We start from the raw sequence: 22,059 nt of genomic DNA on the forward strand, positions 1-22,059 counted from the left end.
ACACTTTTCAGTCTAATCTAGAGGCTTAACCTCATTTCCCCCAGCACTTTATAAGTCTAGATAATCAACAGAAAATAAAGCAAGCCCTAACTTACAGCATTTGCTGATTCCTGTGGCTGATTTTAAGTTTCCCGTGTGATGTCACTGAACAGAGTTGGCAAGTGACGTCCTGCAGAACCACCTTATATAGTATTTCCACCACACATTTACAATAGATGGAAAAACCTCAAGAGCATAGATAAACTGGAAATAATAAAATCCTTAAAGCGTAGGGTGGTTGTGAGTCTCAAATAACACACTGTCTGGCATCCAGTAAACGCTCAATACACGGTAGTGATGAAGTTTATAAACATTTTATTATCTGGTACCACATACCATGTCACACTCTTCCCCATACCCCAGTCACACTGAGTCACGGACAATCATAGTTAGTGTCAAGCCTGACTATTAGATGTCAGCTTAGCAAAGACTGAGGTTTGGGTCTCTCCTGTTCCCAGCTGTGTCCCCAACACCTAAAACAGTGCCTGACACATAGTCGATGATCAATAAAAGTTGTGTGAATGAATGATGCTCACACAACAAAGAGTTCTGCAGACCTCCCAATAGCTAGCCTTTCGCATCCCATGGGGGGGCTAGGAGTGAGTCTTTATATCTCACATATTAACATAAATAAGGATTTTTTTTCGGTCTGCTTTGCTTGATGATGTTTTTCTATCCCTACACGGTATGTGACTCAATAAATATAAGTGGACTTATAATAAAAAGTGCACTATCTGAGCTCAGGCTCATAATAAATACCAAGGGTTTGGGCAGAGCAGAAATGGTAGTGGGACCTAGGAATCCTCCAGGAGGGGTTGAGCAGCTGGGAACCCTGCCCAGCCTGGTGAGGTAGAGAAGCTGGGAGCCATCACCACAGCTCCCAACTAGGCAAGGCAGGGTTCAGTCTCCCTCCAGGAGGTGACAACTGGGTAGTACCTCATGAGGGCTGTGGGGAGGGGAGTGCAGCGGGGACCTTGGTGGCCACTCGATAGAGGCCCAAGACCGTGGCACCTTGTGCAAGCTGCCAGGCCAGGCGTGCCGCTGCCTCCGCGCTCAGGCGAACACCCAGGCGCTGGCCAGCACCCAGATGCATCAGGCCACCCCGGAAACCAGCCACTGAGTCCCGGGCTTCTGAGGATAGAGGAGGCAGGTTCAAGGTCAGGGCCAGAGCTTCGGCCCCTGCACCCAGCGGCTGCAGATGCAGGGCAATGGAGACCCAGCCAGAGCCAGCGCTGGCCACCACGCGTCGCAGTTCCAAGTGCAAGAAGACATAGTAGATGCCGGCCTCATCTACTACCAGCTCCCGTGTGCGCTCGTCATAGCTCACACCGGGTGCCAGGAACACGCCTTTCAGGCCTGGGTTGCTGTACCAGTGCAGGAGCCCTTCGGTCAGCAGTGCTAAGGGAGGAAGAGAGGGACGCTAAGCATGGCTGTGGGCAGGGACACAGCCCTACGAAGTGGGTGGCAGCACTGAGGAAAGGGTAAGGGGCCTGTGAGGGAGGCAAGGGGTTTCCAGAGGGAGGTGGGGCTGGGGGTAGAGAGTGAAAGATCTTTAGGAACCGACAAGGAGCAGGAAGAGAAGGAACGGGGATGCCAAAAAGGATGAGGGAAGGGAACAGGAGACTTTCGGAGTAGAAGGAAGGGGTTTAGAGAGGGAGGTGCCGGAAATGGGGGAGATAGAAGGAAGGAGGGGGGGTGAGGGAGAGTGGGCCGGGGTTTCAGGAAGGCTGAGGAGAAGAGAAGAAAGAAAAGGGGTAGAAGAGGGAGGGGACGAGGGTCTAAGGAAGGAGGGAAGGGAAGCGAATGGGAGGGAGGGTCTGGACCTCCTAGAGCCTAGAGGGAGAGACCAGACCAGGCTGGGATTTGAGGATCCAGTCCCAGCTCTGAGAGGGCAGGTTTTAGGTGGGCACAGGTGGGGGTCAGCTGAGAAGGCACCTAGAGGTCAGAAAGAGGGACAGCTTTCAGAGAGGGGAAGGGAAGAGGGTCGGATTGAGTCAAGGACCCCTCTGGCTCCCCAGACCCTTCCTCCTTATTGTCCTCCTGCCCGGGAGACGGGGAAGGCGCAGGACACTCACCATCTCGGGCCACCAGCTGTGCGAACACGCCCATGCCCTGAGGAGGAAAGGCAGAAAGTGGGTAGAGGTTCTCCCTCCCGCAGCCCTCGGAAAAGGGGAGCCCTGAGCTCCCCTTCCCCCTGCTCCAAAAGAATACACCAAAACACACGCACACCCGACGTTGGGGTCTCAACCTGACCCAACCCGTGCGGTCTGCAAAAGGACAGCACCCGCAGGATTCAGTACGAAAAAGAAGCGAGATCGCTCCAGCGGTCCTTGGAACAGGGAGGTATTGGGAGAGAAAGCGGGACTCCCGGAGGGTACAGGCGAAAGTCGAGGTTTTCCGGGAGCTGGAAAAGGAAGTGGGGGTCCCCTAAATGGTTTCGCATAAAGAAGTGTCCCTCTGGGTCCGCGATGGTGAAAAGGTCCCGCCCTGGGGCGCTGAATGCAGACAGGCTCATACTGGGGGAGGAGATGAGAAGGGGAACCCCCGAAGTCCTGGATAAAGAAAGGGTGCCTTCAGGAGTCCGAGACGGACGGACCATCGGCCCGGGGGGTAGAAGTGGTCGCCTTGGGGGTGCGGGTGAAGAAGGAGTCCCAGAGCGGGGTAGGGGTCTCCCCCCGGGGCCGAAGCCGGGGCTCATCTCACCTGCGGGGAGTCGCCGAGGCCGGCGCGGGCGTCGGGGACCTCTGGGAGTCTCCAGCTGGGCGCGAGGCTGGGGCCGGGCGAGGCGGGCCACTGGGTCAAAGCCCAGACGCGGACCGCGCAGACGGCGCAGACCGAGGCGAGCAGCAGCAGCGCGGCGCTCAGTACCCAGGGCAGCAGGTGGCAGGCGTGGCCCCGAGGCGCGGGCGGCCGTGCGGCCTCGGGGTCCGGGACAGCGTCGGACGATGAGGGCATGGCCGACGACGAGCGGCTACAGCTAGGGCCCAGTGCTCCGCGCTTTATACGGAATCCGGAAGCCCCCCCGCTTTCCGGGGCGGAGTGGGTTGGGGACCTTGGCGCCCCGCCCCCGTCCCCATCGGGCCAAACTTTCCCTAACTTTCTTTTCTCCGGATTTCTTTTCTCTCCTTCGCCCTTCAGCCTGTTTCTTCTTTCTCTCTCTGCCTCTCTGGGCTCCTCTTTGTATCTCTCCTTTTCTCTGTGTGTTTCTCGCTCTTTGTCCATGTTCCTGTTGATTGTCTCTGAATTGGATCGCAAGGGATTCTTTGGTCCCTCTTTTTTTCCGTGTCTCTCTCTGTCTCTGACTGTCGCTGTCTGTCTCTAATTATCTCTGTCTCTGTGGCTCTCACTTTCTGAGTCTCTGTGACTCTTTGTCTCTTTCCCCTCCTTCCTGTCACGCCCACCAAGGTACTCTCAGGGATCCGCTAAAGCCAACACTTCTGCAAAGGGTTCAGAGGACAGTCAGGCCTCAGCCCCTTTCTCCTCTGGAGCATAAACCCCCCAGTGGAGCCCTGAGTGCCATGCTCAGCCCTTCCCCCACCCTCCCTCACCTTCCCCAGGATCACTGGGCCTTCCCTGGCCTGCCCCCACCCACCCACCTAGACCTGCTTCCTGTCAGGAGCCCCCCATGGACCCCACAAACAGAAGGCTGGAGAATCCAGGTAGAGAAATTCCCCTTGTAGGAAAAGGACACTTGAGTGAAGCAAAGGAAATTCAAATTTCCCATTCACACAGGCGGGGGCGGGAAGAGAAGCAGAAGAGCAGTTAAACTTGGCCAAAAAGAGGAAGCAACCCCGGATTGAAAGATGGGAACAAAAGCCCTGGGCTGCACTAGAAGCCTTGCTCTGCCCAGACAACCAAGGTAGACATGCCAACCCCCTGACTCACCCCAGGCCTCACTTTCCCTATGTAAAGTGGGAGATTGGATGGCGCCATCAGTTTCAGGCTTCTGCCAGCAGTCGGGGAATTTTAGTATCCGAGGCCTGCCATGTGCTTGATCTTGCACTGGGCCTGGGTGGGGACTTGCGGGTAGAGAACCATAATGATACTGGCTGGTGTTGATGCACAGGTGCTAAATGCTTCCGTTATGTGAGTGGTTTATAAAGTGTGATGTCCAAACAAACAATAGCAGCGTCACCTGGGGAGTTGAAACTATGCAAAATTCTAGCACCTCAGTCTGTTGATACTGTGGGACAGGACGAAGCCGGCAATCAGTGTCTTAATGAGCCCTCCAGAAAATTCTGATGCTTGCCCAAGCTGGAGAACCCAGGTTGTTCCTCCTCACCTGTAGTACCTCTGCCTGGAATGTTCTTTCCCCAGATCTGCAGCCAGCAGACATCTTCTTGCCATTCAAGCCCCGTTTCCAACTGTCCTGGGTAAAGATGACACATGGAACACCAGCCTCCACTTTCACTCTCCTAAAACCCCAGTGCAGTGGCCGTTCAGTGACTGTTTTAAACCTGAAACAAAATTGTAAGCCAGCAGGTGGAAAGCTAAATATAATTTCCCTCACAGAATTTCATCATCATCATCCGCCAAGGCTGTTGTTATTGAGGACTCCTGACAACCCTGAAAGAAAGTGTACACGTAAAATAGAAGTTTCGTGAAAGTAAATTTCCTAGAAGAGACATCCACTTTTCTCCTGTTAACCTAAAAATAAAAGGCTTTTCAAAGCAAGAAGCAACAAATGTTTATTTAAGATCGATAAGAATAGCTCTTCAGCAAGCGTTAACTGATTCAGGCAGAAGCCCAAATAGTGTCTCCAATTCGGAGACAAAAGCAAGGGGTATTTATGAAAAGGGGAAGGGAATAATTATATCAGTAGAAGGAAGGTGTTTCTATTGGTGCAGATAACATAACAGAGTGATGTTAATTCTAAATAATGATTTTAATTTTCAGTTCAGGAGTCCTCATTCTGTAGTCATTGCATCTGCTTTCTTATCCTTGCAAACAGTTGTTTGGGACACAATATTGATGTAGGCCCAATCCAAAGGATATTTTGCCATGTTTTAACACTCCAACGGTTTGAGGCACCAGATGTGCAAGGCAGTTCCTCTGGAATGGAAGCTCCAAAACTCCATTTTAAAATGGCTCCATTTATTTATACGTATATATAGTTTTTCTTTTTTTTTTTTTTTCTGACACTACCCATCTGGGTGGAAAAGCAGCTGGGTTTTTTCCCTCCAGAGAACGGAAATGGCAGAGTTTCTAGTCAAAGGAACGGAACGGCAGTCAACTGTAAAAAAATCACTCTGAACACAGGAATATTAAGCAAACCTGTGAATTTGAATGTGGGAGCTGAAACTTCCCCACCCTCAACCCTTGCCCCTACTCAGCGTCCGGGACCCAGGAGGTAGGATGGTGAAATACCCATCTCTGAGGAATATGACCAACCAGGAAGAAAGATTTAAAGATGCTGAGGCCAAAGGGCCCTCTTCCATATCATCGCCCTGCCAAGGAGCTCACCGGCCACTGTGGGCCTAGTCCTAGCCCATAGCAGGTGACAGCCAAAAAGAACAAAAAGAGGAAGTCAGAATACTCCAAAGTTCACCATCTCAAACAACCCAAACGAAAGTTCTCTTTCTCAGGCCTGATTACGTCACCCATCAAATTTCCTTACTAGCCAGTTCAGCCATCTGGAATATTCTTGTTTGTTTGTTTAGTTGCTTACAATTATTTTTCTCCATAAAATTGTTATCTTCTGAAGAGGAGTATCTTTGCCTGCTTTGTTTCCATTCTACCTCCAGTACCTAGAAAACTGCAGGCCTCAATAATATTTATTAAATGAGTGAATGAATGAATGAATGAATGAATGAATGAATTATAGCATAACAAGTAATAGCATGTGCTCTCAGAGGTCCACAAACTACAGTCTGCAAACTATGAAATTCTTGTTTGATTGTTTTTGTTTTTCAGTGGCTGAAAAAAGTCAAAAGAAGGAGAATACTTCCTAACGTGTACAAATTATATGAATTCAAATTTCAGTGTCCACAAATAAAGTTTTTTGGCACATAGCCATGCTCATTCACGTGCATATTGTCTATGGTGGCTTTTGCAATACTACAGCAGAGCTGAGTAGTTGTGACAGAGACTGGCCCACAAAACCCAAAATATTTACTCTCTCTGGTCAATTTCTGAAAAAAAAATTACTGCCTCTGCTCTAGAGTCTTGAATTTCAGCTCTGAAATTTCTTGCTGTGTGATCTTGGGCAAGCAACTTCACCTCTATGAGCCTCATCTTTCACACCTGTGAAAATGGGAATAGTAGATCTCCAAGGGCAGCTGAGAGCTTCTGTGAGCAGTGCAAGGCACATTGTAAAGGCTCAGAAAAAAAGAACTGGCATGATCACTGCATCTTGTCTAACAACTCTGGTACACCGTCATCCCCTATGCATGGATACAGAAACCAAGGCTTCACAAGTTGAAATCTTTTAGCCAAGGACTCACGGTGAGTGTTCTGAATTCCTCTCCATGCCGAGGGGCTTGGCATAGTTCTGTATACCCGCTTCAGGGAGAGCAAACAAAGTCTGGCAGCCTGAGGAAGGCTCAGGCCACAGCCAAGGAGCACCATGACGTGTAGCTGTGGTTGGGACATCTGAGCAAGGGAGCCCCGCCCACCGTGGAGCTGTCAGCATTAACCTCCTAGCACCTCTTTGTTCAGCTGTCTCCCTGAGGTGAGCGTGGGCCCATTTTCCTCATCTTTAGAGGAAGGACCTGAATTCTCATGCTCACCATCATAGGGCTCAAGGGAGCAATTGGGCAGGAAGCAGTTGGAGGGGGAAGCACCCCTCTTCCACGTCGGAGGCCCAATGAACAGGCACCTCCTCCAGGAGGTGTGCCTTGATTTTTCCTAGAAAAAGTCATCTTTGTTTCTCTGGGTTCTCCATTGACCCCCATCCCCTGCATATGGCCCTCCCAGTGTCAGCTTTAGCTGGCCTGGATCCTCTGTCTCCCTCAGGGCAGGGCAAAGCCTAACAGAGAATGTTAGTGATGTTTACTGAGTAAGAGCACAAGCAAGTGAGCAAAAGACAAAATGGGGGGGGCGGGGAGGTTGTGATGTGAATTGAGGGAAAAACAAAAGGGGGAAGGAAACCATGGAGTGAGGTCTATGGGAGTGTAAACACGTGTTGAAGGAGGAATTTCGTTGCCCACATTAGCCACGTCTCTGAAAAAGCTGGGTCCTGGATGGGTGCAGCATGTGAGTGTTTGCACCTATAGTATTGGGTAAATGCGCCAAACATGGTGGTGCAAAGCAAGGGAGCTTTGTGGAGTTAGAGTGCACAGCCGGCTACTCTGGACTTGTATTTCCAATGTAATAATGCATTCTCAGAGATGGGGTGGTGGAGTCCATGCATTCACGGGTGTGTTGCTAGTTGAGGAACAGCAAATAGCACAAGGTCCAAACTGGTTGGCTTCAAATCCCAGCTCTGCCTCTTGCTAGTTGTATAACCTTGAGCAAATTCCTTCATCTCTCTGTGCCTCCCTTTCCTATCTGGGAAATGTGGCTAACACCAGTGACCGCCTTGTAGGATTAGTGTCCAGAACAGCACCTGGCATACAATAGGTGCTCTGTAGGGTTAGCGGTCACGGCTGCGGATGTAGCTGACTGTCTGGCATCTCTGTGTGACTGTACGCAGTTGTTGAACTTGCGAACAAACACCCAGGGTCCAAAGATTAGTGTGCAGACATGTGTTGCAAAATATTCAATGAAAAGAGTAAAACTGGTCATAAAAAGCAAAATGGTCAGATTGTTTGTAGAATTGGTTCTCTAATCACAGGTGTGAAAGTTGAGTCATCTCTGAATTCCATAGAAATCTCTAAGGGTTGAAGAAATAGATTCAGGGTGCTACATTCAGGGTTTGTTTCAGAGCAGAGACATTACACAATGAATTTCTGGAAGGTACACGAACAGCGGGGGATTTGGGGCTGAGTTAATTTGGGCCTTCCACTATACATGCTTTTGCCCATTTGCATTTTCCACGTGTTACTGTTTTGCTTTGCTTATTCCTTTTTTTGTTTTTGCGCAAAATCGTGGTCAAGTACACACACACAAAGAAAGAAACCAGTGGCCTGAGCTGTTTGGAAGGGAAAATTTAGTACCGGTGACATCAAAGACAGGAAATCGTGTTTCCCTGCAAAGGACAGCGGAGTAATATAGAGATGGGGAACACCCAGGCAGACCAAGGTAGGGCCCAGGCAGCTCAAAGGGGCCCCGTTTGAGAAGCCAGCTCATTCTGCTGGGAAGCAAGCCAGCCTGCCCCAAGAAGGAAGTCGAAGCGGGGGCTACCACCTGGAAGGGACTCTCCAACTTGCCCGGGAGGCAGCTGCCACATAGACAGGTACAAGACACCCCTTTGCAGGCAATACACAATTGTACAAACCAAAGCAGACACACCACACAGACATACACATTCTCTCTCTCTTTCTCTCTCTCTGTCTCTCTCTCTCTCTGTGTTTCTCTCTGTCTCTTTCTCTCTGTCTCTCTCTCTCTCTCACACACACACACACACACACATACACATACACACACACACACACATACACATACACACACACACATTGAGACACATACCAACAGGCACACACAAGGACACACAGAGGGACACAAAAGATGTTTTCTTTTCATTTCAGGGCTTATACCATCAAGCACACGGAGAACAGAACAGTCGCACACAAAAAGACACACATACCAAAACAGACTTGGGGATACACAACACAGACATACGCAGTCACACACTGAGACAGACGCCCAGAGACACAATCAGATACACAAGATCAGTCACCCAAGCTAGCCACCAGCACACAGAAGGACACACCCGTGGCCATGGTCACACATACCCACTAACACACAGCCTCAGAGAGACTCAAATACTCTGGGATAGGCAATCAGGGACACACAATATCAGACACCCTGAGACAACCAAAGGCATAGAAATCACACTCCTATGCAGGCAGACCTGGAGAGACCAGGAAGACACACTTGAAACAAAACACAAGGGACTACAACCAAACGAGCCCAGGCCTCTCCCCCAGTGGAGACCCAGGCTCCATCCTTCAAACCGCTCAAAACCCACCATCTCCGAGAGGGGACCGAGGCTCTCCTTCTGGGGGCCTGTCCCTCCCTCGAGGGAGCTCTGGGTGTAGGCCGCGGGCGCCACCTGGTGGACCAAACGTCTCAGTACAGAGCTACACGGAGTTGGTGGAGAGAGGGGCTGAAAGGAAAAGGTGCTTTAGGTCTTCCACGTCAAAAGCAAAGCCCGCAGAGGAAAGAGCGTGGCGACGAGGGAGTGGGGAGACAGTCGGCAGAAGCTGTCTCCTTCTGGATCAGGTAGGGCCTTAGCTGGAGTGGGATGGAAGACTCTCACCAACCCCCCACTCCAGGCAGCTCCGCGCCCAAGCGGGGCCCGGCGGATGCTGCTGGGACAGTGGAAGACGGTGAACCCGGAGACGGATTCCCATTGGTCGGTGCCCGACCAATGAAACGCGGCGAGGGCACCCGGCGGGGCGACCTTTGACAGAGGGAAAGGTTCTCGCCCGCTTATCCATGGCTCTCAGCCAGCAGATGACTACCAGGGAATGGCCCAAGATGTGGAATGCCTATTCAAGGAGACTGCGGGACCAACAGGATTATCACGAGACTGTGACCCTCAGAACCTTGAAAAAGGTGGGTCCGCCCCTTCCAGGGCTGACCCGGGTCTCCCAAACCCTGCCCACTCCCCAGCCCCAACCACATCCCTGTCAATCTCCCTAGACCCCGCCCACTCCCTAGCCATCAGCTTCCCAGGTCCCGCCCATTTCCCCGGGACGTTCTCCCTGTGCCCCGCCCAGTTCCCCAGCCATCAGCCACCCAACCCTGCCCACTTCCCTGTCATTCTCCCTAGGCCCCACCCGCTTCCCTGCAATTACCTGCCCAGGTCTTGCCCACTCTCCTGCCCCACCCACTTTTCTACCTTTCTTAGTCCAACACCACCTTCTCCCCAGGCTACACCCTTCTATTGTCTCCTATCTAAAATCCTCGCTCCTTTCTTGGGTTCCACCTTTCCGGAGCTCTGCTCCCCTTCCTAGTCCAAGCATTCAATCCATCCCCATCCGTAGTCTGACCTCCCTGGGGACTTTGAGGCCTGTGGGTCTGACCATTTTGTCTAATTCCTTTAGGCCCCTCCCCTTTTGTGCCGCCCTATCCTCTTCCAGGCCCCACCCACACTGTAAAGACCCTACCTCAACACTGTCAAGTCCCTGGTGGGAGATGGGGACTCCTCCCTAAGGAGCAACAGAAGCCTCAGTTTCCCTGGCCCCGCCCTTCCTCGGGAAGCCCTCTCCCGCTTGGCCGTCTAAGGTTGCCCTACAATGGGACCCTGTCCCTGCGCGCTGTGGTCTTCATCAACCCCCATGGAATCAATAAATTTACTACATATGATCATGGCCTATTTCAAGCTGGTTGTCCCGTACCAGTGCCTGTGGCGCGGGCCCCACGCAGGTCACTCCTGTCCCATCCGCTGCCGCACTCCTGCACCGCCAAAATGTTGGTGGCTTTGGACATGTTCTGTCTGCTGCTGGGTGAGCACCCTTCCCACCAGTCTTGAGCCTCACATCCAGACACTCAAGAGGCGGTGGAGGGGTATGTCTGCCTGTCTGCCTTTATCTGAGGGTGGTTAGACTGGGGGCCCTGGTGTGTGTAGTTGGCCCGTGTATCTTTACATCCGTGTGTTGGGATATTTCTGGGATGTCTGGGTCAATATCTGTCTATATGAATGGGGAGAAAGGGACTCTCCAGAAGTGTGACTTGTGTATTTACCTGTCTTCCTGAGTCTGGATGCTGGAGTCAGTATCTGGCTTTGTGCGTTTTTTTTCTGTTTTTCGTCGGTTTTTTTTCAGTCTTTCATGACTTTATCTTCTCCCTTCAACCATTTATTTTTTCAGCCTTTTATATGATTTTATTTGCTGTATGTCTTTTTGAGTTGTGCATATGGGTCTATCTGTGTGTCTGGGAGTGGTCTGTGTTGTATTTACACCTGTGTGTGCATGTATTTCCATGTGTGTGCCTGTGTGTGTATGTGCATGCGTCTAGGTCTGGCTGTGTCTGTACTGGATTCTGGGTGTAGAGCGTATCTGTGACTGTGTATTGTATGTTTGTGTCTCTTGGGTCTCTGTGTTGTGTGTTGTGTTGTATTGTGTTGGGAAAGGTGTGTTTATTATGAGTGACGTCTATGCATGCACTTGGGACCTATGATTGTTCATCTGGGTTGGGGAGTGGATCCAATGGTATTTGTGTAGCCGGGTGTGTGTCTGGGTCCATATGGGCCTATGTATATTGTGAATATATTGTTATATTGTGTGTCTGTGTGTGTATTTCGGAATCTGTACTCATATGTCTGGGTTAGACTGTTTGGTTGTATTATATATGTCAGACTCTGTGTATGCATATATCTGTGCATATGCTAGCCCCGCAACTCCCCAGTGGGCAAAGCCAGTGACTAAAGCCCCCTCATTGGACCAGGCTGGGACATTAGCTTTGCCCTCCCAGCCCAGGAAGGGAAGTGGAGGCTGTGGGAGGCTGAGTTCCAGCTACCCAGCTCCACCAGACTTCAGTGGGCAACAGAATGACAGGGTCAAAAGAAGGGTGGGAGGCCTGGAGGGAGGTTCATAGAGTGGGCTGGCCTGACAGAGAGCCTGGCACCTGCTGGAGACAGACCCCCCTGCCCTTCCTGAATTCGGGCAGTGCTAGATGAGGGGCTCTAGGTCCTGCTCGCACACAACACCCACTCCAATATCTCCCAGCTCAGTCGGTTACAGAGCCATAGACATAGGCATGAAAACACACAGAGACCCCAGATATAGCCACACACACACACACACACACCCATGGATACACATGCATCCTCTCACACACAGACTCTAGCCAGGAGCACACACACCCACACAGGCACCCATATGCACCACAAACACCTATTCACACCTATTCACACCACACATATATGTGATGATATGTGCACATCCCAAGACACACACATCTGCATTCATGTACATCCCCAAGCACACAGGCACACATGCCACGACATACCACATACACATGCCTCCAAAAACACATAGTCACATACGAGGTGGGATCAAATAATACGGTGAATGTTTAAATTTTTTTAATGTATTACAGTAAAAGCCACATTGCCATTAATGCCCCTCAAAATACTCCCCCTCACTTCAAACATACTTATCCCATCGTTCTTGCCACTTTCTGAAGCAGTTCTGGAAGTCCTCTTTCATGAGTGTCTTTACTTGCACTGTCGTGGCTACTTCGATATCCTGAATCATTTTGACTTTGGGGAAGAGCCAGAAGTCGCACGGTGCCAGATCCAGTGAATAAGGTGGATGAGGACACACTGTAATGTTTTTATTTGACAGAAATTGAAATATTTATTTGACAGAAATTGAAATCGTTTCATATAACTGAAACAATGTGTAACATGGAGCATTGTCATGATGGAGGATGATTTATAGCACACTTTAAAACACACCTTTTCTTAACCATAGCTCACACCCGACTGATTACACTGAACAAGTTAAAACTTGTCACACACTGTTACTAAGGTTCAATGCGCCGCTTCCTGTATTGAAGAACCCTGACTCTCCATTGGATGGCACTCGGCAGCAGCATTCACCATATTTTGTGATCACAACAGAAAGGCTCTGTGTCATACATAACTTCTAGTACGGCAATTTCTGTTCAACAAAAACATTACGGTGTGTCCTCATCCACCTTATTCACCGGATCTGGCACTGTGCGAGTTCTGGCTCTTCCCCAAACTGAAAATGACCATGAAAGGTAAACATTTTGAAGTGATTCAAGACATTGAGGCAGCCATGACAGCACAAGTGAAGACACTCACAAAAGAGGATTTCCAGAACCACTTCCGAAAGTGGTAAGAACCATGGGATAAATGTGTTCGAAGTGAGGGAGAGTATTTTGAGGGAGATTAATGGCAATGTGTATTTTACTATAATAAATTTTTAAAATTTAAACATTCACCATGTTGTTTGATCATACCTGGTTACAGCAAAGACATCGAGACTCATACACACCAAAAGAGACACATGAGAAGATTCACACCAACTCACAGCTACATAGAAAAACACGAGAAAACGTACATCTACATACATTCATATGTCCACACCAGGAAACGTACATGCTCAGAGACACACTTATGTAGCAGGTGACATAGATATAGATAGCCATAAGCACGCACACACATTCACAGATGCAAAGACGCAAAGACATGCACAGCCACAATCACCCACACATATATTCATACATTAGGATGCACACACACGTACAGAAAAAGTGAACCCTCACACCCTTGTATATATCCTCAATATCCTAACACTTTACCCGCCTCATTCACAGTACCCCCTCTCATAATGGGTCCCTGCAGCTCTGTCCTCCTCTGGACTTCTGGTCAGACTATCCTCTTTCCCACCCTGCCACCATGTCCATGTTGTGGAGACACAGGGAAGATAGACTTCCCAGAAGGCCAAAGGAGAATAAGCCACAGGTGAGCCATCCTTGAGTGGGGTCTCCTCCACCGCCTGCAGTCAGCACCCCCACTGTGCTAAGTGAGAATGAGTCGCTAGTGCCCCACATCTGGAGCTTCTTTTGCAATGACACCGTCATCAAATACCCTTGGTGGCTCATTACATCCCTGAGGACTGAGCCCTCATCACCATGGCCTTCTTCTTCATCTCCGTCTTCACAGTAACGGGCGGGTCACTTTCACTCCGTGCAGTGATGACCTGCCACAGGCAGTCTTCACCATTTTTCCTGGCAAAGTGGGGACCCCCCCATTATAGGCCTAAGGCAGGAGAAAGTACCACCTCTTTTCCTAGTAAAATGGGAAATCTCACTACTCGATGGCATAGAAGAAATTCTTTCCTTGAGGAAAAGGTAAGGCTCACAGCTTGTTGACATTGAATAGAGGAAACGTCAGCCTCTTTACCTTAGGCATGGAACAAAAGGAAGTTCATCCCATTTCCCACAGAGAAGAGGGAAGCCCCATCCCTTATATGCATAAAGCTGGTTGCAGTCCTGCCCCTTTTGGGGGAGTTGGGACATCTCCCCCTTTCAAACACAGAGGAAACACCCTGCCTCATTTTTCTGCTGAGAAGGAAAGTCCCACCATTTTCAGGCATTCAGGAGGAAGTCTATCTTTTTTTCCTGGTAGAATGGGAAATCCTGCCCCTTTCAGATATGCAAAGAAATCCTGCCAATGTCTGACATAAACTAGGAAGATGTCCCACCTCTTTTCCTGGTATAACAGGAAATCCTGCCCCTTTCAGATATGGGACAGGAAATCCTGCCCATGTCTAACATACAACAGGTGCCACTCTATCCCTTTGCCTGGTGTAACAGGAAGTCCCACCCCTTTCAGATATGGGACTCCTGCTCGTGTCTGACATACAATAGGGACATGTCCCACCTTTTTTCTTGGTGAAATGTTAAACCATGCCCCTTGCTTCATTGACATAGGAAATCCTGCCCATTTCAGGCACAGTTGTGAGACAGGCCCCCATGCACGAGATGAGTGTGTGTGTGTGTGTGTGTGTGTGTGTGTATGTGTGTGTGATGAAATGAGAAGCCCCACCTTTTTACCTGGCTTAGTGGGAAACCACACCCTCCTTTCCATAGGAAATGTTATGTGACCTGTTTGGGAAAAGATGTTGAAGATTTCCTACTCTTATTGCCCCTTCCCCCTGGCAGTAATCCCTGCCTGCTCCACTCCCACCCTGCAGATCAACTTGGGAGAGCGGATGCATGTCCAGGCCCTGCAGCTGAGCTCACGGGCCTTCATGAGCAGCGCCTACATGGCCATGGTCTCTAAGCAACTGGGCGCCTTCATGTTTGGCGGCATAGCCCGTTTCTCCCTGACCAGCATGGCCACGAAGATCACCAATCACCTGAGCCCCCACTTCCTGGCCATGTGCCTGCCCCACCTGGCTTCCTCCTTCAACTGTGAGAGCAGCTACGTCACCAACTACACCTGCACCAGACACCCTGAAGACATCCTCGATGCCAGGGAGTGAGTGCGTGGTGAGGGGAACCCAGGCATTGTTGCTTCCCCGCCCTAGCCCCAGCTGATGTCAGCCGTACCCCTGCCCATCTCTCACGAAATCCTTCTATCCTGAGCACACCTCTTTTGGGATGTACACCATGGTGTATCTGATGGTGAGTGTTGGCTGGAGGTGGGCCACACACCCGGCAGTCGGAGAAAGCTCCATTGTCCCCCATTCCCCATCCCATGCTTGGTGCCAGCAGTGCCAGGCACGACTTCCATTGAGCTTGTGTGTGTACCTCTGGAGTTGGGAGGACAAGAATGGGGAGGGCCTGTCTCCTCTTAAGGCTCATTCAGCATCCCTGTCCCAGAATGACAGCTTCCAGAACCCTCTGTCTCCCCCTCCCTGCAGCTGGAGAGGGCCTGTGCCAGGCTGGGTCCATGCCCAGGGCTGGGTTCCACCCGGGGCTGGGGGAAGGGAAATCATACCCAGCTGAGGTGTAGGTCTTAAGTCTGGGCAGTGAAGTGTCAGGGGGAGCTGACGACCAGGGGACCCTCTGGGAAGGAGCCAATGACCCACATGCCCAATGGACAAGGAGAGGACAGACTCTGGTGGTGAAATTGGCTCACACACATGGAAGCCAGCCCAGCCAGCCCTGGGCACCGGGGTGGACAGACAATGACACAGAGGCCAAGGCCATGGAGCACGTGACAGTCACACAGCTGCTTTCACACCAGCAACCCAGCAACACTGTTTCTTGAAAGACAACCCATTTGACTGCCAGCCTTTATTTTTTTTTTTTAAGAATAAGTAACAAAGTAACTACAGCTTCTGTTGTGATAAAGGAACGGGGTCCTTGAGGGTGCAGTGTAATGGCCCTATCCCAGCCTCAACTGTGTGTGACACTGGGTGAGATACTCCTGGGGCCTCCATCTGTAAAATGGGCATGTAAACAGCACCTGCCTCCTAGGGTTATGGTTTTATGAGATAAGACATAAACAAGCAGATATACTCAAAGCACTTAACATAGAATGTGGCCTAAATGTGACTATAATATCTTTCATAATAGGCAAAACAGACTCCCTCTGCCCTCTGGGGTGGACTGAGGGTTGAGGTGTATATCAGCACAGGTGGGGTGTCAGTGTGGCCCCCACATGGCAGACAGATCACACACAAGTAGGAAGCAGGCTTTGCCCTCGTTTTGTGGATCTCATAAAGATAAGGCTGTCGATTTCCTGAGCAGGATGTTCTGGGTCTCCATGAATTCCCTCGCCTCGAGTGTTCCCCAAGTGCTGATGCCTGATTTCTCTCTGAAACACACAACAGCCACTTTCTCATTCTTCCTGCTCACATCAAGGAAGTCAGTTTAACCCGGTATTTAATAATGGGTTATTGGTTGCTTTTTTGTTTTTCTGTTTTCTGTTTTCCATTTCAAAATCGGGAGCCCAACCCCTGCTTTTTGAAGCTTTTCTGCTGAGGCCAGCCTGGCTCGTTTGAAGATCTGACACTGGCAGGAGGTGGCAGTTCGGGGCCAATAGGGCCTCATCTAACTGCTTGGGAAATCAGTCAACGTCTAACAATTCTCCCAAGTCTAAATCAGGGTTTCTCTACCTGGGCGCTGGCATTGACATCTGCGGTCCAGTAATTCTCGGCTGCAGGGGCTCTGCATTCCATAGCCATCTGACTCTGAGGTCCTGGTCCTGCACTCATTTACATACACAGCCTGAGTGGGACAGAGAGAGGAGGTGACTCAGACGCTGAGGGTCACCCTGGCTTATACCACCTGACCCATCAGGAACTTCTTCTGGAGTCCAGTGTGAGCTAGGGGTCTAACTCAATGTTTTGTCCCCAAATAATTAACACCGGGCTTATCAGCCCTCAGCACTACTGACATTTGGGGCCAGATAAGTCGTTGTGGTGGGGGGAGGACTGTCCTGTGCTCTGTAGAATGTTAAGCACCATCCATCAGTGGCATGCCATTAATTAGCGCATACACAACCTCCATCCAGGCATGACAACCAAAAATGTCTCCAGATATTGCCAAGTGTCCCCTGGAGGGCAGAATCGCCCCTGGTTGGGACCACTGGTCAAAACTAGAGGCCACTGGCGAATGTGAGGTCCCAGCCGTACAGCTGACCCCACTGCCACCCCACAATAGCCAGAAGCCCTGGAGGTGAGGAGGAGTCTTCTGAGATGGCAGAACTGGAGGCTGCCAGCTGAAGGTGATCCCAAGAGGTCTGGCCTTGACTTGAGGGACAGGACAGGAAGTCTTGTTCAGCCCTAGATAATAATTGTAATACAAACAGCTACAATTTATTGTTTACTTTGTGCGAGGGGAAACTGGGGCCACCTCATCGTTAACTGGGCCACCTTATTGTACCCTCCCAACCGGACTGGAGGGTGGGCATTCCTGACTGCCCCTTCTTGCCAATGAGTAAATCCAGCCACAGAGAGAGAAAGCTGCCAGTGCAAAGTCATATGGCCAATGAGAAATGGGAAGGTAGGGTGACGGCTTGCAATAAATCGTAACACTGGAGCAGAGAGGTGCTGATGTGGCGGGAGCAATGCAGCTCTTGGGTGCTCACTATCCCCCCTAATGTGAAATCTGGCTATAAACCTTAAACCTTGATGTTCCACCCAGGCAAGGCTGGGGTGAACCCCCCTGCGACGAACCCAAAGCCCAAAAGAGGTGTCCAGGGGGAGCGCATGGATCTCCCAAACCTCCATCAGCTTCCAAAGCATCCCCCAGTGAAACCTGGAAGGAAAATTGTGGTTTTACTGACTGCACAGCTTCAAGACAAGTCCTCCCGGAACGGACTGCCCCCCTCAAAGAAACAGATCGCAACTCCAGAGCCCCCAGCTCGACCCCACTAGGAGCCCTCCCGGTAATACAAGGGTTCTGGCGAATGGTACATAGACGGAATGTAGAGGGAGGCTGTGGGCAAATAAACTGAGACAGGGCCGCCCGGGCGTGGGGAGGCAGGATCTCCTCGCAGCTAGTTTACCGGGCCTTTCCCTTCCCCCGCGCAATCTCTGCAAAACCCGGGGGAAATGGTGCTGGTAGCGCCTAATGGGCCTCCCCGCCACGGTCCGAGGTGAGGGCTCAAGGGGCCCTGGCGAACCCCAGCGCGTGTCCCGGGAGGTCCCCAGGCCGCTGGGGAGGGAGCTCCCTCCACCGCGGCCCCCTCCGTGTTGGGGCGGGACCAGGGGGCGGAGCGGGCCGGTGACCGCGGTGACGTCCCGCCCGCTTTTATAGAGGCGCCCCGGGGGCGCAGGGACCTTGCTTCGTCGCTGCCACCGCCACAGCGTCCACCTCCTGCCCCGCCACCGCAGCTCCCAGCATCAGAGACACTGCCGCCGCGTCCACACAGTGCCACTGCCATGCGCGAGATCGTGCACCTGCAGGCGGGCCAGTGCGGCAACCAGATCGGGGCCAAGGTGCGCGGGGGACGGGGCCCCGGGAGGCGGCCGAGAGGAGCGGAGCAGGTCCTAGAGCTCCGCAGAGTTACCCGATCTTGGGCCTTTTGGGGGACGGGGTCGTCAGGAGGCCAGCGCCCCAGGGACGGTGGGGAAGGGGGTGCAGGGGCCGGGCCAGGCTGGGAACAAAGAGGCTGATGGGGGTTGGGGCCCAGTTTTCTGTCCGCTGGCCACAGCTGGCTTCACAGCTGGCCCACTGTCCCCTGCACACGCACAAAGAGACCCAGCCCATCCCCACCGGCTGCAGCCAGACCGAACTGACAGGAGCGGCTTGCCTGGGGTGATGACTGCTTCACCCCACCCCCACCTCTCCCTTCTTGCTGTTTCATCCCTGCCTCCCCACCATGCCTCTAGGTACCCCATTCACCTTGCTGGGGTATAGGTGGCAGCCAGGGAAGTGATTGGGGGTCCTGAGTCCAGAAGATGGAAGCCCGGGGCAGGCCTGGACCCCTGCCCCCCTCTCTTGGTTCTTACCACTGCCACCACCATCCCTCTAGTTCTGGGAGGTGATCAGTGATGAACATGGCATAGACCCCACAGGAACATACCATGGGGACAGTGACCTTCAGCTGGAGAGAATCAACGTGTACTACAATGAGGCCACAGGTAGGGCATAGGGATGCCTGTGGGAGTGGGGATGGAGAGGGGCTGGGAGGGGACAGCATGCTGGTTTCTGGCTCTTACCCCAGCTGCCTTCCATCTGCTTCCCTGCAGGAGGAAATTATGTACCCAGAGCTGTGCTGGTGGACCTGGAGCCAGGCACCATGGACTCAGTTCGCTCTGGCCCCTTTGGCCAAATCTTTCGGCCTGACAACTTCGTGTTTGGTGAGTCCTGGGCAGAAAACACAGTCAGGGAAGGCCCCTCATTCCTTTCATTTCCAAACACTTGGCAAAATTTTTCCACCTATCATCAGAAACTCAATGGTGACCGTGGGGCCCCACAGCCCAGTGGGGAAGGCCGGCAGGGCAGTCAGCATTGTGATGGGAGATGCATCCGATACAGCGGGGTGGGTGTGGGTAGGGAAGGCTTCCTGAAGGAGGTGGCATTTTAATTTAACAGTATTGACCAACACCAGACCACTTGCATGCAAATCCTAGTTCTTCCACTTCATGCATTGGACAAATACTTATTGAGCACCTACTGCATACCAGGCCCTACTGTATCCCCTGGGGATACAGCTGAGAACAAAACAGACAAAGCTTTTTGCACCCCCTCCCCCCACCAACCTGACATCCCGGTGGACGGAGGTGGGATGAGAATATAAATAAGTAAAACTCAGGCGCTGATCCTCTCAGCTAGGTGACTTTGGTGGGCTCCTGAGTCTCTCTGTACCTGTCTCCTCATCTTTAAAACAGGGATTATAATAAGGTCTACTTTGCAGGACTGTGAGGCTTAAAGCCATTGGTATGTGTAAAAAATTTAGAACAATCCCTAGCACAGAGGAAAAGGTAAATAAGCATTTGTTGTTGTTTTCATTATCATTGTTATTATTAATATCTGCAGCCTAAATGATGAGTAGGACCTGAAGTGACCAAAGGGCATTGAGGGGAGGAAAGATGTGCAAGGTGGAGGGAACAGCTGCTGGGTGAAGGAGTCAAAGATGGAAGCAAAGAGGATGATTAATAATAACAAAATTATAATAATTTACATTATATGTAATAACAATTTTATTATTTTTATTCATCTACTTGGATGGCTGGGGATGGGCTCGCCCCACAACTGCCTATGTGTCCCCTTCCCTCTTCAGGCCAGTCGGGAGCTGGCAACAACTGGGCCAAAGGCCACTACACAGAGGGCGCGGAGCTGGTGGACGCTGTCCTGGACGTGGTGCGGAAGGAGGCTGAGAGCTGTGACTGCCTGCAGGGCTTCCAGCTGACCCACTCCCTGGGGGGAGGAACAGGGTCGGGCATGGGCACACTGCTCATCAGCAAGATCCGAGAGGAGTTCCCGGACAGGATCATGAACACCTTCAGCGTGGTGCCCTCGCCCAAGGTGTCCGACACCGTGGTGGAGCCCTACAACGCCACGCTGTCCGTGCACCAGCTGGTGGAGAACACCGACGAGACCTACTGCATCGACAACGAGGCCCTGTACGACATCTGCTTCCGCACCCTCAAGCTGACCACGCCCACCTACGGCGACCTCAACCACCTGGTGTCGGCCACCATGAGCGGGGTCACCACCTGCCTGCGCTTCCCGGGCCAGCTCAACGCTGACCTGCGCAAGCTGGCCGTGAACATGGTGCCCTTCCCGCGCCTGCACTTCTTCATGCCCGGCTTCGCCCCGCTCACCAGCCGGGGCAGCCAGCAGTACCGCGCCCTGACGGTGCCCGAGCTCACCCAGCAGATGTTCGACGCCAAGAACATGATGGCCGCCTGCGACCCCCGCCACGGCCGCTACCTGACTGTGGCGGCCGTGTTCCGGGGCCGCATGTCCATGAAGGAGGTGGACGAGCAGATGCTGAGCGTGCAGAGCAAGAACAGCAGCTACTTCGTGGAGTGGATCCCCAACAACGTGAAGACGGCCGTGTGCGACATCCCGCCGCGCGGCCTCAAGATGGCCGCCACCTTCATCGGCAACAGCACGGCCATCCAGGAGCTGTTCAAGCGCATCTCGGAGCAGTTCACGGCCATGTTCCGGCGCAAGGCCTTCCTGCACTGGTACACGGGCGAGGGCATGGACGAGATGGAGTTCACCGAGGCCGAGAGCAACATGAACGACCTGGTGTCCGAGTACCAGCAGTACCAGGACGCCACGGCAGAGGAAGGAGAGTTCGAGGAAGAGGCCGAGGAGGAGGTGGCCTAGGGTCACCTCATTCACTTTATGTCTGCCCCCAGCCCCCAGGCTGCTTACTTTGACCCTTAGAGCCCTCCTTGGGTCCCCAGGAACCCCGCATCACCTCCAAGACTGACTGACCTCTGGCCCTTTGACCCTACTACCTTCACTTCACACCTGACCTGTCATCCTTTGACCCCTGAGCCCCACTTTGTCTCCTACCCCCTTGAGCTCTCCCAACTTCAACTCCGGCCAAGAGCCCTGCTTCACCTTTGACCCCACAATCCTCACCTTTAACTCCATGAGCCCTCCTTCACCTCGCCTTTGACTTTACCCACGAACCCAACGCACCCCCAGGCCAATAAGCCCCAGTTTACTTTTGACCCCCTACCTTAGAGCCTCCCTTCACCTCTGACTTTCCCTCACCTTTGCTCCCACAAGCCCACTTGCCCTCTGACCCCGCCTTCTCTCTGGCTCCTGTAACTCTGTTTGGTCTCTGAGCTCACTCCCCTCAGCTCCAACTGACCTTGGCTTTCCATGGGGTGGTAAAGGAGTGCCACAGGGGGAGAAGGAAGCCCTGGAGCATGTGGACAAGAGAGGCTGGGCCCCCAACCCTCCCCACACTTCTCCCCGCTGCCTGACCCACAATAAATAAATAGTTGTCCTGCCATGTTTCTGCCAAGTTCCTTTTTTTATCTCTCCAACAAGCAAGGGCTCCCTCCTGTGGGA

The 22,059-nt window shown here is 52.1% G+C and overlaps 3 protein-coding genes across 3 annotated transcripts; 2 read left to right on the plus strand and 1 right to left on the minus strand.

Moving 5' to 3' along the window:
• Window positions 1-383: 383 nt before the first annotated feature.
• TNFSF9 (TNF superfamily member 9) lies at window positions 384-3,047 on the minus strand. Its single transcript, XM_033134734.1, has 3 exons — window positions 2,743-3,047; window positions 2,115-2,151; window positions 384-1,437 (listed from the first exon to the last, which is right to left on the minus strand). Exons 1-3 carry the CDS (start codon window positions 2,992-2,994, stop codon window positions 977-979), a joined length of 750 nt encoding a protein of 249 aa, XP_032990625.1. The 5' UTR covers window positions 2,995-3,047; the 3' UTR covers window positions 384-976.
• Window positions 3,048-9,621: 6,574 nt separating this feature from the next.
• On the plus strand, window positions 9,622-15,107 carry LOC117038524 (phospholipid phosphatase 1-like). The gene is given in 4 exon segments (XM_033135478.1): window positions 9,622-9,699; window positions 10,513-10,560; window positions 10,563-10,592; window positions 14,817-15,107. Coding segments are annotated over 4 exon segments (447 nt in total).
• Window positions 15,108-18,320: 3,213 nt separating this feature from the next.
• Window positions 18,321-22,000, plus strand: TUBB4A (tubulin beta 4A class IVa). The gene is made up of 4 exons (XM_033133808.1): window positions 18,321-18,515; window positions 19,052-19,160; window positions 19,269-19,379; window positions 20,303-22,000. The coding sequence occupies exons 1-4, from the start codon at window positions 18,459-18,461 to the stop codon at window positions 21,358-21,360; spliced, it is 1,335 nt and encodes a 444-aa protein (XP_032989699.1). The 5' UTR covers window positions 18,321-18,458; the 3' UTR covers window positions 21,361-22,000.
• Window positions 22,001-22,059: the final 59 nt, after the last annotated feature.

The sequence above is a fragment of the Rhinolophus ferrumequinum genome, chromosome 18 (genome assembly GCF_004115265.2).
Source record: "Rhinolophus ferrumequinum isolate MPI-CBG mRhiFer1 chromosome 18, mRhiFer1_v1.p, whole genome shotgun sequence".
NCBI lineage: Eukaryota > Metazoa > Chordata > Mammalia > Chiroptera > Rhinolophidae > Rhinolophus > Rhinolophus ferrumequinum.

What these genes read in the sequence shown, in the direction of transcription:
- TNFSF9 (XM_033134734.1), bottom strand. Translation starts at nt 2,994, where the DNA reads ATGCCCTCATCGTCCGACGCTGTCCCGGACCCCGAGGCCGCACGGCCG. An exon ending in GCCTCGGCGACTCCCCGCAG is followed by an intron (nt 2,152 to 2,742) that starts GTGAGATGAGCC and finishes TTTCCTCCTCAG; the next exon opens with GGCATGGGCGTGTTCGCACA. An exon ending in ACAGCTGGTGGCCCGAGATG is followed by an intron (nt 1,438 to 2,114) that starts GTGAGTGTCCTG and finishes TTCCTCCCTTAG; the next exon opens with CACTGCTGACCGAAGGGCTC.
- TUBB4A (XM_033133808.1), top strand. Translation starts at nt 18,459, where the DNA reads ATGCGCGAGATCGTGCACCTGCAGGCGGGCCAGTGCGGCAACCAGATC. An exon ending in GCAACCAGATCGGGGCCAAG is followed by an intron (nt 18,516 to 19,051) that starts GTGCGCGGGGGA and finishes CCATCCCTCTAG; the next exon opens with TTCTGGGAGGTGATCAGTGA. An exon ending in GTACTACAATGAGGCCACAG is followed by an intron (nt 19,161 to 19,268) that starts GTAGGGCATAGG and finishes GCTTCCCTGCAG; the next exon opens with GAGGAAATTATGTACCCAGA.